General features: G+C 40.3%; 1 protein-coding gene across 1 annotated transcript in view; it reads left to right on the top strand.

Moving 5' to 3' along the window:
* CSMD3 (CUB and Sushi multiple domains 3) overlaps positions 1-25,715 on the top strand; it is a 483,827-nt gene that overhangs the window by 448,489 nt on the left and 9,623 nt on the right. Inside the window, exons 62-68 of the mRNA XM_064154172.1 lie at positions 5,585-5,758; positions 6,038-6,111; positions 16,382-16,493; positions 19,165-19,344; positions 21,198-21,263; positions 22,231-22,389; positions 24,503-24,615. Of these exons, the coding sequence (XP_064010242.1) occupies positions 5,585-5,758; positions 6,038-6,111; positions 16,382-16,493; positions 19,165-19,344; positions 21,198-21,263; positions 22,231-22,389; positions 24,503-24,615 (878 nt within the window). The remainder of the gene's footprint in view (positions 1-5,584; positions 5,759-6,037; positions 6,112-16,381; positions 16,494-19,164; positions 19,345-21,197; positions 21,264-22,230; positions 22,390-24,502; positions 24,616-25,715) is intronic.

Here is a 25,715-nt window from a genome sequence, read left to right as displayed (position 1 = left end):
TTTTTCTTTTTCTTTTTCTTTTTCTTTTTCTTTTTCTTTTTCTTTTTCTTTTTCTTTTTCTTTTTCTTTTTCTTTTTCTTTTTCTTTTTCTTTTTCTTTTTCTTTTTCTTTTTCTTTTTCTTTTTCTTTTTCTTTTTCTTTTTCTTTTTCTTTTTCTTTTTCTTTTTCTTTTTCTTTCTTTCTTCTTTTTCCTTTTTCTTTTTTTCTTTCTTTTTTCTTTCTTTTTCCTTTTTCTTTTTTTCTTTCTTCTTTCTTTTTCTTTTTCATTTTTTTTCTTTCTGTCTTTTTCTTTTTTTCTTTATTTCATTTTCTTTTTTTTTTTTTTCTTTCTCTTTCTTTTTCTTTTTCTCTTTTTTTTCCTGGTCTTTCTTCCTTTCTTCCTTTCTTCCTTTCTTCCTTTCTTCCTTTCTTCCTTTCTTCCTTTCTTCCTTTCTTCCTTTCTTTCTCCTTTTTCCCCTCCTTTTTTGTTATTTTTTTTTCTTTCCTTAACAATGGAAAATCAATTTGAAACCTAGGACAAATACATTGAGGAGGACATAAAAACATCTGTAAATCCTTTGGAAATGCAGAGGGAGCTTTGAATACAAGCACACACAAAAAAGTATTACAAGCAATGTGTAGCAAATGATCCAAGGGCAAAACAAGATTAAGATGTGCTGTCTTGTTTTCAAACACAGCTACATATAGAATAAAGTCTCATTTTATTTGCTCCCTAATAATCCTAAATTTTCTCTGATGCCACAGAGATTTCGTTCTGTTGTTGACGTTGACTGGACCTCAGAGTACTTCCTTGACAGTTGTCTATTTTTCCCCCACTAAATGGAGTTATATGCTCTATACAGGAAACTTTGCTACTACTGAAAGTTGGATTCCATTGTTGGACTTTAAGATTGCTGCAAATGTCATTACAAGAGCAAGTAGGGCTTTTTCTTTGAGTTGATGTCATTTCATTCATCATTAAAAAAACACATTTTAAAATATGTGATTGTGATGCTCTGAGAGATACTCAACTGATTTCACTGAAGAAGGAGGTTCTTAAGTCATTTGGAAAATAATCAATACCACTTAAACTCCATAATGAACTTAAGCAAGGAGTCGAACTGGAAGAGGATGACTTAATCCTCTTGGCTTTACAGTTTCTGAAGTTTAATTCAAGCTTGCCAAGAAGTTGAGCTTGCCAGGTAGCTTGTTGAATGTTGCAAAATGCTGCTCTCCATTCTTTTACTGATTTTTTACTTTTTTCCTCTCTCCCTGTGAAAAATGTTCTCTGTTTCAGGTTCATCCCACTATTATGAAAACATATCATATAGATTATCTGTCTTTTGTTTGTTTACATTAATGATATTCTCATATTATCAGCAGAGTTGCTTAGCGCTGCTGAACCTGCAGGAGCCAGAACTGGAACATAATGAAAAATATTGTTTCTGGAAGAAAATAAATCCCTGCCATTTGTTGTTTAAAGTTTTCTAGATGTAACTCTTCTACAGACCAGTATATTATGAACATCAAAGTCCACAAAAAAAAAAAAAACAAACAAAAAAAAACCTGGGGAGGGACTTTTTAGGATATCAGGTAGTGGTAGGACTAGAGGGAATGGAGCAAAGCTGGAGGTGGGGAGACTCAGACTGGACGTGAGGAGGAAGTTGCTCAGCATGAGAGTGGTGAGAACCTGGAATGGGTTGCCCAGGAAGGTGGTTGAGACCCCGCCCCTGGAGGTGTTTAAGGCCAGGCTGATCTAGAGTAGGGTGTCCCTGCCCATGGCAAGGGTGTTGGAAACGGATGATCCTTGTGGTGCCATGGTCTAGTTGACTGTATAGGGCTGGGTGATAAGTTGGACTGGATGATCTTGGAGGTCTCTTCCAACCTGGTTGATTCTATTCTATTCCATTCCATTCTATTCCATTCTATTCTATTCCATTCTATTCTATTCCATTCTATTCTATTCTATTCTATTCTATTCTATTCTATTCTATTCTATTCTATTCTATTCTATTCTATTCTATTCTATTCTGTTCTATTCTATTCTATTCTATTCCAACCCTGACTCACTCTATAATTCTATGATTCTAAGTGTTGTATTCTTATATTCATTTTTGGATGCCACAAGCTACTCTTCACCTTAGAGGTTTGAAATAATCTATACTGCAATGTACTCTGAGAAAGGAGTTGACCTTAAAGCTGTTTGGAAGTTATCGTTAGCATGGAGTGCAGCTGCCTAGGAATTAAAGGTTGTTGCATGCAAGGATTACATTACCTGCATGTTATTGTTATGCAGTGTTATCCATTGGCTTGCAAGAGAAATCAACAGACAGGCAGTGCTTGTCAAAAAGCTTAAACTAGCTGCCATCTGGCATAAATGAAAGGGAGCTGGTGAAAGTCATTTTCGATGAGCAATCTTCAAGCAGTTCTTGACATCAGATATTTAGATCCCAGCTTGGTTCCATGGAGCCTGTAGCTAAAGATAAGCAAGGTATAGCTATAATATGGAATAATTATTCACAATGGAATGTGATCATGTCTTTGATTAAGTATTTGTCATCCTTGACCTAATAAATTTGTCTGCTGAATTACTCATATAGGAATTTGAGTAAAGGACTGCTGGTTTTATGAGCTTGGCAATAAATGGCAAAAAAAATAGAGAGACCTATGCCTGAAAATTCCTTGGAGTTTACCAATTAAATGTCCTTACTAGCACCATAGCCTTAGTGCCCAGGCTCCGCAGCCCTCTCTCTGTTAAAGGCTCTCAGAGTCTTTAGGAAAATCCTTCCACAGAAAGTGGGAGCTCTCCCAGAGATTCCCAGTTTGCTGCAGCTGTAGTTTGTTCTATACTCCCTTGTTCTCATAGCAGAGGAAAACTGTTGTATTTTACCATGCTGCCTGGTTTCCATGGTTACTTATATAGAATGCAGATATTCAGCAGCTATTCCACAGTCGAGTAAAGTTGAATGACAAGTAAATGGTGGAGTTTATTTAAGTTTAGAAAGTAATAACACATTTTCTAAAACCTTATTTATTTTTTTTAGTGTGAATATGTTTGTTGGGTTTTTTTCTCCTGGAGAGTGGTTACTACTTGTTGGTATAAAAAAAACCTGCTCAGGAGACAATTTCAAACCTCTGTATTGAAAGTTTCATGTATTTCCAAATGAAGACTTCTACAGAATTTTCTAATGAATATATAAGTTGCAACCACAATCTGTGAGGTTCACTGTGTGACACTGTCTCCAGTTCCTAGATCTTTTCAGAATTTGCCCTGTAATTCTGCAGACAGTAGCATTCCCCTTAAAGTCATGACACTGTATATATATTCTGGTATGTTACAGATTAAGCCATTTTTCTTCAGCAACCTGTGTGTGCATGGATTTCCTGTGCATTCATTGTCTGCAGTAAGAGGCAGATGGTAGGAATCAGAATCACAGAATATTAGAGGCTGGAAGGGACCACCAGAGATCACTGGATTCAATCCCATTGCCAAAGCCTTCAGAGAGGGAGACTTCACCACCTGTCTGGATAGCCTGTTCCAGTTCTCCATCACCTTTACTCTAAACAAGTGTTTCCTCATTTTGAGATGTGTTTTGGCTTGTACCTATTGTTCCTTCTATCACTGGACACCACTGAAAAGAGACTGACAGCTTCACTGAGACACCCACCCCTCAGATATTTATAGGGGAAGCAGTGAATTGTGACTATCTAGACCTCACTAAATACATTGTTTAAACTTAAACTCTGATCTACTGTGTAGGCATTTCTGGTAGCTAGCAAAACTACTGCAAACTGAAGCAGTATCTTATATTGATAAGATCCCTTCTCAGCCTTCTCTCCTCAAGACTAAGCAGCCCCAGTTATCTCAGTCTTTCTTCATAGAAGAGATGTTGAAGTCCCACTATTCTTAGTTCTCTGTTGGACCTTGTCCAACAGATCATAGAATCATAGAATCAACCAGGTTGGAAGAGACCTCCAAGATCATCCAGGCCAGCCTATCACTCAGCCCTATCCAATCAACTAGACCATGGCACTAAGTGTCTCATCCAGGCTTTTCTTGAACACCTCCAGGGATGGTGCCTCCACCACCTCCCTGGGCAGCCCATTCTAGTGGCAAATCACTCTCTCTGTGAAGAACTTCCTCCTAACATCCAGCCTATACTTCCCCCAGCACAACTTGAGACTGTTTGAATTCAAGAACCTAAAACTGGACATAGTATTCCAGATGTTGTTCACTGGGACATAGTAAAAGGGGAGAAGAATCTGTCAAGACCTGCTGTACACACTTCTTTTTTAATGCAGCCCAGGATCCTCTGGAAAGCTTAAGGAATAGGTGACAAAGATGCAGGTATTAGAAATATACTTCAAAGGTGGTTGTTTAAGAGATCTAACTTGAATTTTTGTTTCTAAGTAAGAAAGATGAAACAGAGAATCCCACTTTGTGTACTACATGACTTTTTAGGACACATCCAGGTTAATGTTTCCATTTTCTATCTGAATTACAGTGTTTTCTGTTTGCTAGGATATTAGACTCTACAATATTGGAATTTATGGTGTGTCAGGGAATATTACAGTCTGATGGCATAAGATTTACCATAGCTGATTGCATTTCCTGAATCAATTATTCAAAATCCAGCTCCTGACAATAATCAATGTTTTATGCTGCAGAAGCTGGCCAGTACATTTGCCAGCAGTACATTCATTAAGTTATGCTGTACTATAGATATAAGAACTCTTTAGATGATAGGTGTGAAGTAAAAAAAATCAATTTAAGAATATAGTCAAATGTATCCTACCTAGTAAAAGCTTACATGGGCTTGACTTTTAGAATGCTGCTGAGATTTCTTTGGTGGGGTTTTTGTTAGCTGTACTCATTTTCAGATGGTGTACTTCCATACATACCAATCTTATATTTCATTGAAGGATGAGGAAGAAATAATATAGGATCCATAAAATATATCTGACAGATTCTTCAGTCATACAAAAAATGCTGAGCACTGGGTAGGTGACAGAAAGGAGGAGAAGACTAGAAATCGATATGGAAATTTCAGACTGGATGTGAGGAGGTAGTTGTTGAGCATGAGAGTGGTGAGAGCCTGAAATGGGTTGCCCAGGGAGATGGTTTTGAGGCCACATCCCTGGAGGTGTTTAAGGCCTGGCTGGATGAGGCTCTGGCCAGCCTGATCTAGGGTAGAATGTCCCTGGCCATGGCAGGGGGGGTGGAACTGGATGATCCTTGTGGTCTCTTCCAATCCTGACCGATTCTGTGATTCTGTGACACAAAAGTTTGGTAGACTCTCTAATTACTCTCTTTAGGAGGATTTGCAGATTTGTGTGATTTGAGAAGCAGTGAGTTGTGAATATCTGGACCTCACTAAATACATTGTTTAAACTTAAACTATGATCTACTGTGTAGGCATTTCTGATAGCTAGCAAAACTACTGCAAACTGAAGCAGTCCAGAGACCGTCTGTCTACTCTCTCTTTTAGTTGCTATTAAATATTTCTGCACTTGACTTGTGTATAAAAGAAGTTGGACTAACTGCTTGACTGAGTTCAGGTGTTATTTTGGTTTACATTCCATTTCCATTATGTCTTTCTCACAGCAAAGTTTTGTGGTGACCCTGGAGTGCCTGCTCAAGGGAAAAGAGAAGGAAAAAGCTTCATCTATCAGTCAGAAGTTTCTTTCAGCTGCAATCTTCCTTTTATTTTGGTCGGCTCCAGCACCAGGATTTGCCAAGCAGATGGCACATGGAGTGGTTCTTCTCCTCGATGTATAGGTAAGGCATCTGGCCCCCAGCCAGGGCCAAAGCACCACACACTCATGTTCTTGGAACACTTACTATTCATTTTCTTGCCAAGTCAATCCAGACATTTTCAATTGTTTTGACTTATTCTCATGTTACTCTATACCTGTAAGAATCAAGTAACTTTATTTTTCCTTCTCATCTTAACTTACTGCACGTTGTTGAACAAGCTCAGTTTTAGGATACATTCCTATATTTCAGTAAAATATTGTCATTTGGTTTGCCTTTAATGTGTTGCAATTTCTTTTGAAGAACCTACTCGTACAGCGTGTGAAAATCCAGGGGTGCCAAGGCACGGGTCACAAAACAACACTTTTGGCTATCAGGTAGAGTATACTACTTTTTATTAACTTGCATATTAAAAGGTTTTCAAAATACCTTAAAGTCCAGAAGCTTCTGATTAGAGATCCAGAAACTGCTCATGTATTTTAAGACCAGGTTGCTTGCAGTGTTGCTCAGTTTCCTTACTTCTAGTGGTTGGATTACATTGACCTTGTGTCCTTATCAGCAAACTCTCTGTGAAACACTAGTAATCAAGTTGAAGGAGTTCATTAGCACCCCACCACTATATGCAGTCCTTGTTTTTTGTCATGCAGACTTTTTCATCTTACTGTGTGCCAAATTGCTAGTGTAGACACACTCTAAAAAGCAATGGATTTGTTTTTTCCCCATGAGAACAATTCTGTTGTTATGTTTGGAAATTATGTGGCCAAAATGGAATCAGAGAGACACAGAGAGTGGCAGGCACCTCTGGAGAGCTTCTAGTTCAACCCTCCTTCTCAAAGCAGGGTCAGTTAGAGCAGGTTTATCAGGTACATGTCCAGGTTTGAATGTTCCCAGAGATGGAGATTCCAGAGCCTTTCTGGTAAGCTCGTTCCAAGTTGATTACTCTTATAGGGAAAGCTTTCTTAAGCAGAATTTCCTGCTCAATTTGTGCCTGTTTCTTCTTATTCTGCCACTAAGCATTACCGAAATCGTCTCTGTAGCCTTTCCTGCCCTCAGTATGTTTTAATATACATTGATAAGATTCCCCTTGAGTCTTTTCCTTTGAAGACTTGCTAATCCTAGCTCTTTGAGCCACTCCAAATGCTGTATTCCCTGTCACCTTTGTAGCCATCACTGGACTCAGCATCCCTGTCTCTTGCACTTGGAGCCCATGTGAGCTTGGCATGCACTCATGTCTCACAGGTGCTGAAAAGAGGGAAAGAATCACACCTCTCTACCTGAGGGCTGTGATCTGCCTGATGCAGCCCAGGAGGCTGTTGGCCACCTTTCTACAAGAGTGTGCTGTGACAAATGGTGCTTGCATATGCTGCTTTTAGCATCTTGAAGTTGAAAACACTTCTGAATTTCTGACTTTCTGCATCACAACAAACAGTGACATCTGTGAGAGGTTTTTGTGGGTGAATGGCATTCACATGCAGAAAGTGTGTCCTAGAATTTTCTAGGACTCTGATAAGGCAGCTACTAGCCAAGGAGTCTACACTGTCCTGCTACATCCATGGTTTCTGTCTGGATTGAAAGCTCCAGACACATGCACTTTAACCACAACAACCCCAAGCAGTGCTACAGGCTGGGGACTGAGTGGCTGGAGGAAAGAAACCTGAGGCTGATGGAAGATAGTAGGCTGAAGATGAGCCAGCAGTGTGCCCAGGTGGCCAAGAAAACCAATGGCATCCTGGCCTGTATCAGGAACAGTGTGGCCAGTAGGACAAGGGAGGTTATTCTTCCCCTGTACTCAACACTAGTCAGGCCACACCTTGAGTGCTGTGTCCAGTTCTGGGCCCCTCAATTCAAGAGAGATGTTGAGGTGCTGGAATGTGTCCAGAGAAGGGCAACAAAGCTTGTGAGGGGCCTGGAACACAAACCTTATGAGGAGATGCTGAGGGAGCTGGGGTTGTTTAGCCTGGAGAAGAGGAGGCTCAGGGTTGACCTCATTGCTGTCTATAACTACCTGAAGGGAGGCTGTAGCCAGGTGGGGGGTGGCCTCTTCTCCCAGGCAACCAGCAATAGAACAAGGGGACACAGTCTCAAGTTGTGCCAGGGCAGGTCTAGGCTGGATGTTAGGAGGAAGTTCTTCACAGAGAGTGATTGGCATTGGAATGGGCTGCCCAGGGAGGTGGTGGAGGCACCGTCCCTGGAGGTGTTCAAGAAAAGCCTGGATGAGGCACTTAGTGCCCTGGTCTGGTCGACTGGCTAGGGCTGGGTGCTAGGTTGGACTGGATGATCTTGGAGGTCTCTTCCAACCTGGTTGATTCTATGATTCTATGATTTCATGAAGACAAGACAGCAGAGTAGCTAGCAGCTCCCCAGAGTTATGTGGTACTTGACTAGTAGGAGTTAAGTAAAAATTGCTGATTGTCAGAAATGTAATGAAAGGTTGACTGAAATTAGAGTGGGTTTAAATGACTTGTTAAAAGCAAAGAGTTTTTAAAGTTTCATGGTCAAAATTTTCTTTGATTTATCATTTGTTGGCATTATTCCTGCTTAGTGATTGTTTTAGCAGTCTGTGGGTTCTCAGACTGTGCTAGACAACAATCACACGCAAGTGGTAATATAATTGTCTCCATTTTCTCCAGGGAACAGATTGCTGTTTCATGCCAAGAGAGAATTTACAGGGGCAGTCTTTGTGCTGACTTCCTTTTGGTATAATACAGTATTATGCTAGAGGGCAACTCTTTATTCAACTGTGTGAGAAATGAATCATTGCAATGACCATTTTCTACAATTTTGTTTTCACAGTTTCTCTGGCGTATTAATGACTTTTCTATCACTCAAGAATCTGATGCAGAATTTCTCATTTGTGATGTAGTAGTTGTAGTTGTGGATGAAAGCATCACTCACAGCTAACACAGGGCTGTCAAAATAACCAGGGGAAATGGCAGCTGATAAATAATTTCTAAAAGAATTGTAGCTGCTGGCAGGATTTATAACCTTGATCCCACAGTTGTAAGGTTAGGGTCTAGCAGATTTAAACTGTATAAGCTATAGTTTCCTTTCCTAGCCAGCAACTTATACTCACACCTATGTACCAAATTTGGCTTTATATAGTAACCAAATGTCTGCTTGCCATTTCTAGTTACATTAAATATGATTGCTCAGTTAACACAGAACAGGGTAGGGGTATTGTTAACATAGATGAAGCTGAGTTTAGGTCTTTATTAAGTGGAAACAACTGTGCAAATGATCAGTTCTAGCCAAGTTGTCGTCTGTACATCCTGGAAAGAAATATTATATTACCATATATTCAATAATGCTATGGCAAATTTAAACCACCAACATAATATAAGTTAATTTCTATTGTGCTATAATTAACTTCCCATATAAATGGAATAATAAGCACTGTGTTTGGTTTTGGAGCTCTCACTACAAGAAAATCTTTTGAGATGCTGGAGGAATTCCATAGAAGGGTGATGAAGGTGAAAGGGGAAAAGTCTAGAGAACAGATCTTGTAAGTTGTGGCTGAGGGAACTGAAGTTCTGGAGGAAACAAGGCTCAGGGGAAAGGTGAAATGGTGAAAGGTCTGGAGAACAGGTCTTGTAAGTTGTGGCTGAGGGAATTGGGGTTCTGGAGAAAGCGATGCTCAGGGGAGACCTTCTCTCTACAACAGAAAGAAAGGAGGTTGCTGCAAGGTGGGTTTCAGTCTCTTCTCCCAAGTAACAAGTGGTAGGACAAGAGGAAATGGCCTCCAGTTGTGCTAGGGGAGATTTAGATTGGATATTAGATGAAAATTCTTTACCAGCACTGAAGTAGGCTCCCCAGAGAGGAGATTGAATCCCTATCCCTGCAAGTTTTTCAGAGGCACATAGATGTTGTGCCATGGGACGTGGTTTAGGAGCAGACTTGGTAGAGTTAGTTAATGGCTGGACTCAGTGATCTTAAAGGTCTTTTCCATTTGAAACAGTTCCATGTGTCTGTGATCCTATGATAACGACTTTTGTTTCCATCCATAACAAAATAGTGAAGATAACATGGCCTTGGTTTCTTTTGGCCAATAGATCACTTGTCTGCTATTTTAAACAGCAGAGTGGTAGAACAACTGTTAAAGAGGAGCTTTATAATGAAGAGGTAACAGAATTTTGTGTAGGTTTTATTGTTTGGTGTTGGATTCATCAAGCAGAAGCAGTTCAGGTTCTTGTTAATTCTAGTAACACAAAAATCCTGGTTTAGTGCTACTTAGATATCAGACATAGCATGCAAATGAGTAGCATCACTTGCTTTAATTGTTACTAGGATATTTGCTTTTCATCTGAGTGTTTTGGATTTGACAGATCTACCTTAACAGTGTGTTACAATGAAGACAAAACAGAACTTAGTCACTGCCGACTTCATCTGTAATCTGGAAAATGCATTACTCCTTGGAAAGAAACTGTGGGTTTGAAGTATTTCTTCAGATACATTGCTAGGAACATGGAAAATTGCTTATGGCACTTTCACTGTAAGCAGTTGTAACACAAGATACTCCCGAATCGAAGGAACAGTTTAGAACTCCTTAGACCAATCAGTCATCCATGTAAGATTTATTTCCCCCTACATCAAATGCTGAAGGGAACCAAAGGGCAGTCTGAATTTGGAAAGGAAAAATAGCCACATTACAGTAGTGATTGTCCTGCATAAGCTCTTGGGTCTTATTTTATGAAATGCTATATGAAACTTGAGCTGCAGATGTGGAATGACACTGCAAATAAAATCCTTCTGTGAAAGTAATTATTATAAAAACTTTAGTATTGATTGAATTATAGGATAAAATTCCAAGAGTAGTGCTGTACCATCCACTGACACAGCACCATCACTGCATCAATGGAAATGTAATTTGAGCCTTATCAGACACCATTTAATTTTCCTCCTTCTTTCTGCTTCTCGACATCCTGAGGTCTGTGTCTTCAACCTGGTCAGCAGAGCATCTTAGTATCAGAATCTGGAGTGCTTAACTGACAGGAATGTTAATGTGATTCCTTTTTCTGCTCTCTGTGTGTTTGCTTGCTCGCTTTAGTGGCTTCGGTGTTTTGGGTTTTTGTTTGCTTGCTTTAATTTGGTTTCTTTGGTTTATTGTTGTTGTTTTGGTTTGGGGCTTTTGTTTCTTTGTTAGTTTGTTTTATCCTTGTTGCTTTTCTTTCAAAGTGGTTTTGGGGGTTATCTTTTTGTCTCTGAATTGATTTACCTGGGGTTACTTATACTGATTCTAACACACATTTACACCACTGCAACTCCACTTTGTATTCCAGTCTGCTATGTAAGGCTCATTTCTCCTATGTTAAATATTTAATCTTTTTTATTTCTAAAACCCAATTCACCAGGCTTGTACCAGGAACAGTGTGGCCAGTAAGACAAGGGAGGTTATTCTGCCCCTGTGCTCAGCACTGCTCAGGCCACACCTTGAGTGCTGTGTCCAGTTCTGGGCTCCTCAGTTCAAGAGAGTTGTTGAGGTACTGGAATGTGTCCAGAGAATGGTAGTGAAGCTGGTGAGGGGTCTGGAGCACAGCCCTGTGAGGAGAGGCTGAGGGGGCTGGGGTTGTTTAGGTGGTGGAGTCGCAGTCCCTGGAGCTGTTCAAGGCAGGATTGGACGTGGCACTTGGTGCCATGGTCTAGCCTTGAGCTCTGTGGTAAAGGGTTGGACTTGATGATCTATGAGGTCTCTTCCAACCTTGATGATACTGTGATACTGTGAAGCAATATACAAGAAAACTTCTCTTAATCAGGACAGATGAAAAGGCTGTTGCACATAGTACAGTGCTTCCCTAAACCCAGAGAGCACAGTCAACAGAAACAGTTTAGCAGTTTCCTCAGCTCTCCCCACTAGTGCCTCTATTCAGGCTAAATAACCAAAGATTGAAGCAAATCAGCGTATCTGGAAACTGGGAGGTTGTAAGCCTGGAGAAGGTTGTATTGGAGCGCCACCTGCTGCCCCTGCCGTAACAACGCTGCAAAATGGACTTCACAGTGTCACAGTATCATTAGGGTTGGAAGAGACCTCACAGATCATCAAGTCCAACCCTTTACCACAGAGCTCAAGGCTAGACCATGGCACCAAGTGCCACGTCCAATCCTGCCTTGAACTGTCCCAGGGACGGCGACTCCACCACCTCCCCGGGCAGCCCATTCCAGTGTCCAATGACTCTCTCAGTGAAGAACTTTCTCCTCACCTCCAGCCTAAATCTCCCCTGGCGCAGCCTGAGGCTGTGTCCTCTCGTTCTGGTGCTGGCCACCTGAGAGAAGAGAGCAACCTCCTCCTGGCCACAACCACCCTTCAGGTAGTTGTAGACAGCAATGAGGTCACCCCTGAGCCTCCTCTTCTCCAGGCTAACCAATCCCAGCTCCCTCAGCCTCTCCTCGTAGGGCTGTGCTCAAGGCCTCTCCCCAGCCTCGTCGCCCTTCTCTGGACACACTCAAGCATCTCAATGTCCCTCCTAAACTGGGGGGCCCAGAACTGAACACAGTACTCAAGGTGAGGTCTAACCAGTGCAGAGTACAGGGGCAGAATGACCTCTCTGCTCCTGCTGACCACACCATTCCTGATGCAAACTTTCTCCAAAGTCATTTCATCTATTTTCTACAGTTTCTGTTTGCGATAATCACACCTTCCCACATTGCTTGTAAGATTTCTTTGCTTTCTTTAAAGGAAAAAGAAACTTCATTCTGTTATATTACCTGTTCATTATCTTGAATAGCATGGCAGAACTTCCAAAAACATCTTCACTTAGGAAATTGTGGTTTTTATACTATCTTTGGAGCTTGTGTATATAAAGGTTGTGTTTTCCTGACCAGGATATTACATGTGACTTTTTTTGTGTGTGTGTGAGGTCGAGTAAAGAACATGGTTTCACAGGTAATTTCTATTTGAGGAATAAAAGTTGATATTACAACTGTTTGCCGTATCAACAACGGTTTATTTTGAGTTTTATTTGTGGTTTTTTCTTTGGTTGTTTTCTGTGTTTGTTTGGTTTCCTTGGGTTTTGTTTTGGTTTGCGGTCTTGGGTTTTGTTGATGTTGTTTGGTTTGGTTCAAATTGTGGATCTTGGGTTTTGTTGCTGTTGTTGTTTGGTTTGGTTCAAGTTGTGGATCTTGGGTTTTGTTGCTGTTGTTGTTTGGTTTGGTTTGGTTCAAATTGTGGATCTTGTTTTTTGTTGCTGTTGTTGTTTGCTTTGGTTCAAGTTGTGGATCTTGGGTTTTGTTGATGTTGTTTGGTTTGGTTCAAATTGTGGATCTTGTTTTTTGTTGCTGTTGTTTGCTTTGGTTCAATTTGTGGATCTTGGGTTTTTTTACTGTTATTTTATGGTTTGGTTCAAATTGTGGATCTTGGGTTTTGTTGCTGTGGTTGCTTGGTTTGGTTCAAATTGTAGATGTTGTTTTTTGTTGGTGTTGTTGTTTGCTTTGGTTCAATTTGTGGATCTTGGGTTTTGTTGGTGGTGTTGTTTGGTTTGGTTCAAATAGTGGATCCTGTTTTTTGTTGCTGTTGTTGCTTGGTTTGGTTCAAGTTGTGGATCCTGTTTTTTGTTGCTGTTGTTGCTTGGTTTGGTTCAAATTGTGGATCTTGTTTTTTGTTGGTGTTGTTGTTTGGTTTGGTTCAAATCATGGATCTTGAGTTTTGTTGGTGTTGTTGTTTAGTTTGGTTCAAATTGTAGATGTTGGTTTTTGTTGCTGTTGTTGTTTGGTTTGGTTCAAATTGTAGATCTTGTTTTTTGTTGATGTTGTTGTTTAGTTTGGTTCAAATTGTGGATCTTGTTTTTTGTTGGTGTTGTTGTTTGGTTTGGTTCAAATTGTGGAATGGTGGGAACAACCCTTCCACTTACTTGGTATCTTGGCCCATTTCTTTCTCTTGCTGATATATTTCTACTGCTAAATAACTGGTTTGATGTTTAGGCAACTTTAGTGAAGCTTCAGTGGAGCCATAAGGTAGGCAGATGTGCAATGAAGATGGGCAGAAAGTGGAAAAAAATCTATGCAGCTCATGATTCTGCTCTTCAGGCATAAGGTTTTCCTTCAATATGTCTGTCCAGTAGGAGAGTCAGTTCTTGAGTCATGAATAGATAACAAAAGAAGAGAGAGAAGTAACATTGTTACCCACTGGGTCCTGTAGATCTAATGATTTTATGGACAGTTCTCTTGCCCTTTCAGCTCACAACATATGAACTTGCTAAGTCATTGTTGATATGTAAAGATATAATATACTGAATTTTACTGAGTACACTGCATTAGTTTTTTTATATTTTGATTTTTTTTTATTCCTTTAAAGAGATTCTATACAATAATGAGTTTATTTTTAATCAATATCCTAATAAGAAGTAGTTGTAAATCTCAAAATTGCAACTATCTGATTAATTCAGTATTGCCTCTATTTAAGTGGTGTTAGTATATGAAAGATAATCACAGAATCACATAACTTCAGAGGTTGGAACAGGCATCATGGAGTCAAATCCCCCAGCCAAGCAGGATCACTCAGGGTAGTTCACTCAGGAATATAACTTCAGAGGGTGGAACAGACATCATGGAGTCAATCCCCCAGCCAAGCAGGATCACTCAGGGTAGTTCACTCAGGAATATAACTTCAGAGGGTGAAACAGGCATCATGGAGTCAATCCCCCAGCCAAGCAGGATCACTCAGGGTAGTTCACTCAGAAATACATCCAAGTGGGTTTTGGAAGTCTCCAGAGAAGTAGACTGATATTTATTACTTGAATTTAACATCAAGTAGCCTTCCTGTAGCTTTAAATCATTCAATGACTAGAGAAAGTTTAGTCACTTCAATGGCAAGATAACTCTTTGCCTACTACATCTCAAAATGCTGATATACACTGACGATAATAATAGTAATATACCTGCAGGATGACAGAATCACAGAGCCTTAGAGATTGGAAGGGAGCTCCTGAGATCATGGGGTCCAAGCCCCCTGCCATAGCAGGATCCCCTAAGATAGTCCACACAGGAATGCTTCCAGGCAGGTTTTGAAAGTCTCCAGAGAGGGAAACTCCACAGCCTCTCTGGGCAGCCTGTTCCAGTCCTCTGCCACCCTCACTGTAAAGAAGTTTCTCTTTATGTTGACGTGAAACCTGTGTTCCAGTTTGCAGCCATTGTCTTATTGCTGCTGGCCATCAAAAAGTGATTGGCTCCATCCACTTGACACCCACTGCTCAGATATTTGTATACATTGATGAGATCTCCTCTCAGTTTTCTCTTTTACAGATTAAACAGCCCCAGGGTTCTCAGTCTCTCACATTCTGAGAACTGTCAAGCTCTGAAAAAGATTTTATTTGTTTGAAAAAGGAAAATGTAATGCATAAAACATTCACTGAAAATAAATGAGGTACTGTAACTAAACAATTAAAACCATACAGGTACTTTTTCAGGAGTTGCTGTTGACTGCTCTGTGATGGTTTGGGTGTTCCCCCCCCCCCCCTCTTATGAAACCACACAGACTAGACTCAGCCAAGCTGAGTGTTAAGGAATGTAGCCTTTATATTTACAGCTTAGCACAATATAGAATTGTATAATCATAGAATCAAGCAATCAAGCAGGCTGGATGAGACCTCCAAGCTCATCCAGTCCAACCCAGACCTGTCCAATCAACTATACAAGCAGATATTTACAATATATACAGCTACATACAGAAATAGACAAGTTAAAGGTGATGCAGAAATACAACAGCCCCTCCCAGAAATCAGAGTCCCTGGGAGGGGGTCCCAACCACCCTTCCACCTTCTTTCCACCCCTCTACCTTATCCCAGAGTTTGCTTTACATGCAGGGTGAGCTTGGAGGATTGGCAAAGGAGTTTAGAACACAGAAGGATTACTTACATAGAGAGCAGCCCAGGGAGAAAGCACAGATTCCTAGAGACACACATTGACTGTCTAATCTATATTTATGTTCTTGTTTTTATCCATCTCAGCAAGCCTATGAGTGTAACAGACACCACCATTGTTTCTTTTTCACAGCCCATCATCTAATTCTTCTCACTAAAATATTCCAGTTAGCCTCAAAGTAGCACAACTACTAGAGTTGAAATCTCTTAGTTACAGTTTAGAATTAGATATCAAAGTAGCAAATTCACTTCTTTACCTCATTGACATCCATGAAGTGTAGCTACTTTCTATTACAAAACAAATGTCATTTTTCCTAAAAGACTTTGTATTCTGGAAGATAAAATGGAAATAAAGTTAAGTCCCTAATCAGATGCCATTAACAGCTAAGGGGAGGCTGGATTAGGTTTTTTGGTTGGTTGGTTTGGTTTTTTTTTTGGGGGGGGGGGTGTTTGTTGGTGTATTTTGTTGTTGTTCTTGTTGCTGTTGTGAGCAGGGTCCTGCTTTCAAAGACAGTGTTGAAATATTGTCTTCCATGGCACCAGAGAGACTACAGAAGATAAGATTTCAATTCTGCTTGATGCAGGATTTCAGTTTGGGGACGGAGTAATTTCAATGAGAACGAAGCAAATATTGAGTTCATATCAAAATGCTCCATTAAATTATTTTCTACAGAAGATCATCACAGTTTATCAAGACTGTGTTATGTGAAGGAGTATCCTATAGAATTTTTTGGGGAAGAAAATAACCCAACTGATATGTCCTCATAACAATATCGCTGTGCTTTCTGCTTTTCAACAGGTAGGAAATATTGTTCAGTTTCAGTGTAAAAAAGGACACCTTCTCCATGGCTCAACAACACGAACTTGCCTTCCTGATCTTACATGGAGTGGAATCCAGCCAGAGTGTATACGTGAGTAAAGGATACATTCTTGATTTATCGTTTGTGGTTAATATTTTTCTACAACAGTTTATACATTTAAAAGAAAGAAGAAAGGCAAAAGAGAATAACAGACAGCTCTTCATATAGAAAGATGAAGGAAAGACTTCGAGAGGACCTTGTGGTAGCCTTCCAGTACCTTAAGGGGGCCTACAGACAGGCTGTGGAGGGTTTGTTTACAAGATGAGGAGTAATAGGTTTAAATCAGAGGTTCATAGATTCATAGAATGTCAGGGTTTGGAAGGGAACTTAAAAGGTCATCTGGTCCAGCCCCGCTGCCAGAGCAGGATCACCTAGAGCAGATCACGTTGGAATGCATCCTGACAGTTCTTGAATATCTCCAGAGAGGAAGGCTCCACAGCCTCCCTGGGCAGGGGAGGAGAGGCAGAGGGGAGATTTAAAGTGGAAGTTAGGAAACAGTTCTTTACAGTGAGAATAGTGAAACACTGGCACAGGTTGCCCAGAGAGGCTATGACTGCTCCCACCCTGGAGGTGTTCAAGGCCAGGTTGGATGAGGCCTTGAGTGACCTGTTCTAGGGTGAGGTGTCCCTGCCTATGGCAGGGGGTTGGAACTGGATATCTTTGAAATCCCTTCCAACCTAAAGCATTCCGTAATTATGGGTCAAACCCTTGTTCACAGGGGTCATAGAATCAACCAGGTTGGAAGACACATCCAAGATCATCCAGTCCAACCTAGCACCCAGCCCTAGCCAGTCAACCAGACCACGGCACTAAGTGCCTCAGCCAGGCCTTGCTTGAACACCTCCAGGGATGGTGACTCCACCACTTCCCTGGGCAGCCCATTCCAATGCAAATCACTCTCTCTGCCAGCAACTTCCTCCTAACATCCAGCCTATGCTTCCTCTGGCACAACTCAAGACTGTGTCCCCTTGTTCTGTTGCTGGTTGTCTGGGAGAAGAGACCAACCCCCACCTGGCTGCAGCCTTCCTTCAGGTAGTTGTATACAGCAATGAGGTCATCCCTGAGCCTCCTCTTCTCCAGGCTAAACAACCCCATGAGTCTATGATTCTATGCTGAAAGTAGTCAATTTCTGTCTAAGAAAATACAGCCCTTCAAATGAAGAGAGGAGGCGGGGAGAACAACCATAACTTTTACTGGAGCAGATTGTTACAATGAGTTAAAAGATTTGAGCCCTTTCCCAACTAAGAAGTCAGGGTATTTGAGAAGGATAAACAAGACTGTAATTGGAATTGTTTAAAACTTGCAAGAGATAGAATCTTACTTGCATATGGGAAGTAGCATTTAATTTCTTCAATCTCTTTATTTCTGTGAACAATCCAATTTACTGAAGCTATACCATCATGGTTAATATTTCTAGTTTTTCAGTTAACCAGCTGCCTTTTTTTTTTTTTTTTCTGGAAATACTCTCATCTCATTAAGTTTGATTTGTAGAATCATTTGAGTGTGTGGAGAGCATATCCACAGGAAAAAAGCAAGAATGTGTTAGCATTTCAGTTGATGCTAGCACTTCCCCTAAGCAAACAGCAAATGAGTAGCTCAGAAAGATGAACTCTGCTCTTGAGATTGTACTGCTATTGAGACAAGACAGATTCTGTAGTTGTCAAAGGTACAAGGCACTTCACATGACATTGGGAATGGTAATTCATGTTTTTGCCTGGTATTTATACTGTCCTCACCTACATTTTTTACTTTACCTTTCCTAGTGTTTTCCAAATGATCCATTCATTTACTATTATTCAGTGCCACATAGAGGCTGAGGGAGCTGGGGGTGTTTAGCCTGGAAAAGAGGAGACTCAGGGGTGACCTCATTGCTGTCTACAACTACCTGAAGGGACATTGTAGCCAGGTGGGGGCAACCAGCAATAGAACAAGGGGACACAGTCTCAAGATGTGCCGGGGTAGGTCTAGGGTGGATGTTAGGAGGAAGTTCTTCACAGAGAGAGTGATTGGCATTGGAATGGGCTGCCCAGGGAGGTGGTGGAGGCACTGTCCCTTGAGGTCTTCAAGAAAAGCCTGGCTGAGGCACTTAGTGCCATGGTCTGGTTGACTGGCTAGGGCTGGGTGCTAGGTTGGACTGGATGATCTTGGAGGTCTCTTCCAGCCTGGTTGATTCTATGATTCTATGATTCTATGAAAGTCACATGCCATGATTGCTTTTAACTGTGGTAAGCTGTGTGCTGTTCATGTTCACATAAGAAGACAAGTGATTTTTGTTGTCCATGTGCAGTTAAGTTGGTTCTTAGCCCTTTGAAATTGAAAGGGCCATTCTAAAGAGCTCAGATCAATCATTTATAGACTATATAGTCATTTTGAATTTGAATTTAAAATCATAGAATCATAGAATAGTCAGGGTTGGAAGGGACCACAAGGATCATCTAGTTCCAACACCCCTGCCATGGGCAGGGACACCCTACCCTAGATCAGGCTGGCCAGAGCCTCATCCAAGCCTGGCCTTAAATACCTCCAGGGATGGGGCCTCAACCACCTCCCTGGGCAACTCATTCCAGGCTCTCACCATTCTCATGCTAAAATACAGTAATATGTTGTTTTTATTGATTTGTTTTAATTGTTAATTCTCTTGTCAGAAAGTGTATTAAATTTTTTTTATATAAGAAATATTTTCCCCATTTGGACCAAAAGATATTTTCTCTTTGCTTTGTAGCTCACAGCTGTAAGCAACCAGAAACGCCAATCCATGCCAATGTTGCAGGAATGGACCTTCCCTCACTTGGTTATACATTGATTTATACTTGTCAGCCAGGCTTCTTCCTGGCAGGTGGATCAGAGCACAGAGCCTGTAGGTCAGATGGCACATGGACTGGGAAGGTTCCAGTTTGTGAAGGTAAGCTCTTCTGTTTCCCACTGCAGCTCTCATATTGCAGCATTTTTCTTTACTTGCATAAGGCAAAAATGTCAAAAAGAACACCTAAGAGGGTAACTAATTATTTACCATTTGTGTTTAATGGGACATGCACTTTCATGTGCTTTTCTTTCATTTGCATGATCAAAGGTGTTAATCTTAGATATAATCCCAGAGGCCAAATGTAGAGGTATAAACAGCTTTTAGAATTCTGACCAACTCAGGTGTGGACTACATTCTCATAAGCTCAGTGGAGTGCTGAGGATGCTTTTGTGCATTCAGGGGTGACCTCATTGCTGTCTACAACTATATGAAGGGAGGTTGTAGCCATCTTCTGCCGGGCAACCAGCAACAGAACAATGGGACACAGTCTCAAGTTGTGCTGGGGGAAGTCTAGGCTGGATGTTAGAAGGAAGTTCTTCCCAGAGAGAGTGATTGGCATTGGAATGGGCTGCCCAGGGAGGTGGTGGAGTTGCTGTCCCTGGGGGTCTTCAAGAAAAGACTGGATGAGGCACTTAGTGCCATGGTCTAGTTGATTGGATAGGGCTGGGTGCTAGGTTGGACTGGATGATCTTGGAGGTCTCTTCCAACCTGGTTGATTCTATGATTCAATGAGAACTTTAGGCTGAATTCTAACCTCTGCCCTTGTTCCTCACTACTTTAAATCTCTAGAACAAGAACAAGCCTTCTGTAATCACCTAAAAGTTATTCTCAATTTAAAAAAATATTCTTAGTTCTTCTTGCTAAAGTTTCTTTTCAAAGCAGAAAATACTTTGCTCAGGGAGAAGGAAGTTCCTTTTCTTGTCTATTTTTCTCTAGAGGATAGATCAGAGAGAAAAGGTCTGGGTTCAAAGCCAAGATCCAAAATTCCGAAGCAACCACTGAAGCAAGGAATAGAGTGCAGTGCTGCATGAGAGTATTCTACATTAGGAGACAGAATTATATGTGCTCTTTATAGCCTGGTGAATACAAATTAGTTTCTGCAAAATAAAACAGCTTCAGCTGCAAGAAATGACACTGTCCTGTTGCATTTAGTTCTTCATCTTCAGTGGTAGGAGAGTTCCTGCTAAGCAGAGAAGAAATTAAATTCTCCAGATTCCAGTGCTCAGATCACCTGATGAGTTGGACACTGTCCTGTTGCGTTTAGTTCTTCATCTTCAGTGGTAGGAGAGTTCCTGCTAAGCAGAGAAGAAATTAAATTCTCCAGATTCCAGTGCTCAGATCACCTGATGAGTTGGACAGTCTCATTTGTTTCTTTCTTCCTGTTGTTATTCTTTAGAGAAAGTGACTTCCCCCTCCCCACTGTTAAGAGATTAAGAATGTATTTTTGGGTTTTCAACCTTGAACACAAGATTATCTCACTCAGTACTGTTGAAGGTGGTTAAGTGTTGGAGAGAAACGTTCCTAAACACCTTTGTTAGTATCTCTGCATTACTTAGGGTCAAAACACTACTCTTAGTGCTGCTTGGTATGAATGTCAGTTTAAATGGTCTAACTTGCCTTAGACATGTTAGAACACACCTCGTATTATTAAGTACCTTGTCCAGGGCTGTGAGTTCTCAAATATGGATTCTGGAGTAAAAATTATTTGGGTCTTGTAAATGAATTTGGTAGCATCCAGGTGACTGACTTAGAAGAAAATATGTCAGTGGAATAAATTGGTGGACATGTGCTCCTATGATTCTGAGACTGAAATCTCATTCATATCTGAGTTTGAAACTTAAGCTTATGTCCTTTATAACAACTAAAATTCAATCATGGAAATTATTTCCCTGCTTTCTATGTAATCTATTTGCTACTGATTTGTCTTTTTTGTTGTTCATTCATTCAAACAGCTGGTTCCAAAATATTAGTGAAAGATCCCAGACCAGCTTTGGGAACACCAAGTCCCAAACTAAGTGGTAAGTACATATAGTTTTAAAGGATTTCTGTAGAAAAGAGGAGGAGAATCTATTAGACTGCACTGAAAGAATTAGAATGAATAAAATACAGTAGATAAGGTATGACATTAACAGAACAAACCCAGAAATGTTTAAGTCCACTGAATGTTTAAGTACATCAAGACTTAAGCACTTAAGACTTAAACATTTTAGCATGGAGAAGAGGAGGCTCAGGGGTGACCTCATTGCTGTCTACAACTACCTGAAGGGAGGTTATAGTCAGCTGGGGGTTGGTCTCCTCTCCCAGGCGATCAGCAACAGTACAAGGGGACATAGTCTCCAGTTGATCTGGGGAATGTCTAGGCTAGGTCTTCTTCCCAGAGAGAGTGATTGGCATTGGAATGGGCTGCCCAGGGAGGTGGTGGAGTGGCTGTCCATGAAGGTTTTCAAGCAAAGCCTGGATGAGGCACTTAGTGCCATGGTCTAGTTGATTGGATAGAGCTGGGGGGTAGGTTGGACTGGATGACCTTGGAGGTCTCTTCCAACCTGGTTGATTCTATGACTCTAAGAAGACTGTATGGTATTTTTTATCCCTATACACAATTTCCAGGTGTTATGTGATGAGAGCTTCCTGCAAAATTCAATCCTAGCTGAATGCCCTTGAGTGTATGTACTGGCACACAAAATATTCTGCGGCTGTTTACAGCTGTTAAATTAGATTTTGTGAAGTTGGTTTAAGTGTGGAACATGTCCATATTTGACTAAAGAAGCAAATGTGGCTGTGTACTTCAATACAAATACATTTCTTTCATAAATATTCATGCCAGGTTTCGGTGCTTTATATATGAAGATTATGCCTAATAGACTTTAAAATAGAAATGGTGAAGTAGTGAAAATGCTAATATTTATCATGTATCATGTTGGATGCTTGACTTCATAAATATTAAATATTGTAATGTGTTTTGAAATATGTTTGATGTCTCTATAGTTCCTGATGATGTATTTGCCCAAAATTATATATGGAAAGGATCTTACAATTATAAGAACAAGAAACAGCCCATGACTTTGACAGTCACCAGTTTCAATGCAACTTCAGGAAGAGTAAATGCAACACTTACCAACAGCAATATGGAATTGCTACTATCAGGTATGCAATGAGGAAAAGAAACCTCATTTCTATTTCTTTTTTGCTGCCTTATATTGGTGCCCTCTAATGTTATGCATAGCGCTGAAGTTATTAACGTCTGGAAGCTTCCTTACCTTGTCAAATAGATTTTCATTCTAGCTTAGTATGTTTTCAAAGGTAGGGAATCTTCCAGCTTTTCCTTCTTTCACCACTTTTAATTTCCTGGACTTTTATTGTATTTTGAGTTAATAGTCAGTAAGGAGTGAAAGAATCATCTTAGTTTTCATTCTTCTTCCTTAAATATTGTAAGTAAACTTATATGAACATTCCATAGGTTACTTTTTTTAGTTCTTAATTGTACAATTTCCCTACACTAACCTATTAGTGACTAATAAGCAAGGGCATGTTGATGTTAGGAGGAAGTTCTTCACAGAGAGAGTGATTTCCCGTTGGAATGGGCTGCCCTGGAGGTGTTCAAGAAAAGCCTGGATGAGACACTTAATGCCCTGGTCTAGTTGACTGGATAGGGCTCGTGGATAGGTTGGACTGGATGATCTTGGAGGTCTCTTCCAACCTGGTTGATTCTATGATTCTATGACCTAGCAAGGCAGAGGTGTTTAATGAACTTGGGGAGCATGGCAGGATTGCACTTACTGCATTACCTGTGTAATTGAAAAAAGTATCTACCCTCCATGCTGTGATTTCAGAAGAAGCCTTTTCATCAAGTCTTGGTTTATGAAATTCTGCAGTCCCTGCCACACAGAGCACTGTTGCCATAATTATGTTGGCACAATATGCATAGTTTTCTATGCTGTGAACCATTAACAGAAACTGCTGATAAGGTTTTACAGGCAAACAAACAAACAAAAAATACAGTAAACAAATATTTAAAGTTGTAGTTTTTTGTTGATTTTTCAAAATGTAACTTCTTAAAACTTTGCCCTCTCTCTACAATATGTTTTGCAATGACAGAAGAAGCCTAAAAATCAGTTATATAATGACTGAACACTGCTGGGTTTGCTCTTCTTCATCATTTAAGAAGCTCTTTCTCTGAAGTAGTTTAGCACCACTTTTTATTCCAGAATTGCTAGCAAGGACAAAAATGACAGAACATTAAAGTGTTAGGGAAAAAAAAAAGAGGAGGAAAAATTCAGCCCATGTATTTCTGGGAGCAGTAGTCTACAGGAAGGATGCAATGGGACAAAGACTCCAGTATCTCTTTAGAGCTCTTAGTTTCTAGTGTCTAGCAGAATGGTCATGTTTTGTCACTAGATTTATCTGTTGAAAGTATTTTGTAGGTGTCCTTTGAAAAGTCACTTTGAGAAGCTGTAGATGGACTGAATGGTACATAAAATATTTTCTGGCTGGTAACTGTTTTCATTCTGATTGTCTGAGTGAATTTATCCTATCATGTGATACCCATTTGGTTTCAGGCATGTAATCTCTATGAGGTTATTCCTCCCCTAGAGAGGAATGCTCTAGTACATGTTAGGGCTTGACCTGCTGAAAAGCAGCTCTGCAGAGAAGGACCTCAGAATTCTGGTGGATAACAATCATAGGCCAGCAATGTGTCAGTAATGGTGCCTTTGTGAGCAAGAAGGCTATCGTGCATTAAGAAGAGGTTGAGGGAGGTTCACTTCCTTCTGCTATTAATAAGGCTGCATCTGGGATACTGTGCCCAGTTCTGGACTCTCCAGTTCTGGAGTGGCTAGGAAGAATTTCAGAAAGTCCAGTGAAGAGCTGCAGAAATGTGTAGGGAACATCTGTCTTATCAGTAAAGACTGATAGACCTGAGATTGCTTATCCTGACTGAGATGGAATCTTATCAATGATTATCAATGTTGTCAGTATTTTTTCTGTCTGAGACTTGTTACCCTAACTGTTAAGTAACAGCTGTGTGTATGGGGTGTCCTTTCTGTCCTCACTACAGGCTAATCTAAAAGCAGCTTCTATTGAAACCTTGTGATAGCTGAAATAATTTCACTAAAGAATGCATCTTGCTAAGTTGCAGTGTTGGTAACAAAGCTGCCTATTTTTCCTGCTTTCCCTGTTTAAGGCAATAGATTAAATGCTTAAAGATGAAATTGTTCCTCTAGTCAAGACACATCTAAATTTTTAACACTGTGTTCTGCAGGAGTCTATAAAAGCCAGGAAGCTCGGCTAATGCTCCACATATATCTCATTAAAGCCCCTTCCCATACATCTGCAAGCAAGCTGAAAGAGGAAAAATGGGCTATGGATGGTTTTGTGAGTATATTTGTAAACATGATGTTGTTCTACACCCAAAACCCCCTGAGACATACCAAAAAGAATTGAGTTAGGAATGTTGATTCGTTAAATGAAGTGAACATTTTAGTGTAGGATGCAGGAGATCAGTCTGAGGGAAAATATGGGAATAGCCATAATGTATAGGCAAAATTATATTGCATGTTAACACAGAGACCCTTCTTTTACTTCTCTTTGAATTTTACTCCAATACACCGAGGCATTTTTTCATCACAATAATGCAGTATCAATGTCTAATGATGTAATATATGTAATAATAATACAATACAAATGTTTATCAGTAAAGCAGGAGTCATGTTTCACTTTTTGGCAATGTTTGCAGAAATGCCACGAGAAAGATGAAATGTTATGTGTACAGGGAAAACAAAATAGATTGCTCCAATTAAGCATTAAATTCCTTGGAGGTTCTGGGACTGAGCCTTTTCTTTAAAAGAGAAGAGAAAAGGAGAGGCAAAAGAAAGGAGTAAAAAGAAGCAACAGCCCAGATGGCTGGGATGTGTTTAAAACATGAGAAGGAAATCCCTTCAGAGAACAGGCAGGAAAAACAAACTCAGTGCTTAAGCTGAGTACGTTAGGGGCATGAGAGACTCTATTTAGCAAACAAAGTCTTTTTTTTTCAGAGAAGAAAGGGCTTGTCATAATTGGGATTAAGATGATGAACACTCATACATCCTTATTACACTATCCAATTTTTCAAGGAGTCTATTTTCTTACATTTCATATACTGGTAAAGCCCTAGAGCAAAACCAGTATGGGTACACGTGTCAGAAGAAGGATGGTGTGTATAACTTGTGGCACCATAATAGTTTTTAAAGAGATGTAAAACCAAAACCAGGGCAAAGAAAACTAAACCTCTTCAATAATATATATGCTTGTAAAAGGGCCAAACTGCGGGGTCAGGAAAGCCAAGAGACGACTCAATATGAGCTAGCTTTGCAAGGCAGTCCAGTTCTTTATTGAGAGCATCAGGCTTCATATTACAAAGCATATACTTTTCAGTTAGAGTGAGTAAAGTGAGTTCATGCAGCGTGCAATGTGGTACTGTTAACTAGCATTTGGTG

Source organism: Pogoniulus pusillus, chromosome 14, assembly GCF_015220805.1.
Source record: "Pogoniulus pusillus isolate bPogPus1 chromosome 14, bPogPus1.pri, whole genome shotgun sequence".
In the NCBI taxonomy this organism is placed as follows: Eukaryota; Metazoa; Chordata; class Aves; order Piciformes; family Lybiidae; genus Pogoniulus; species Pogoniulus pusillus.
Note: the sequence above shows the minus strand (reverse complement) of the source record. Positions and strands in the feature narration are given on the sequence as shown.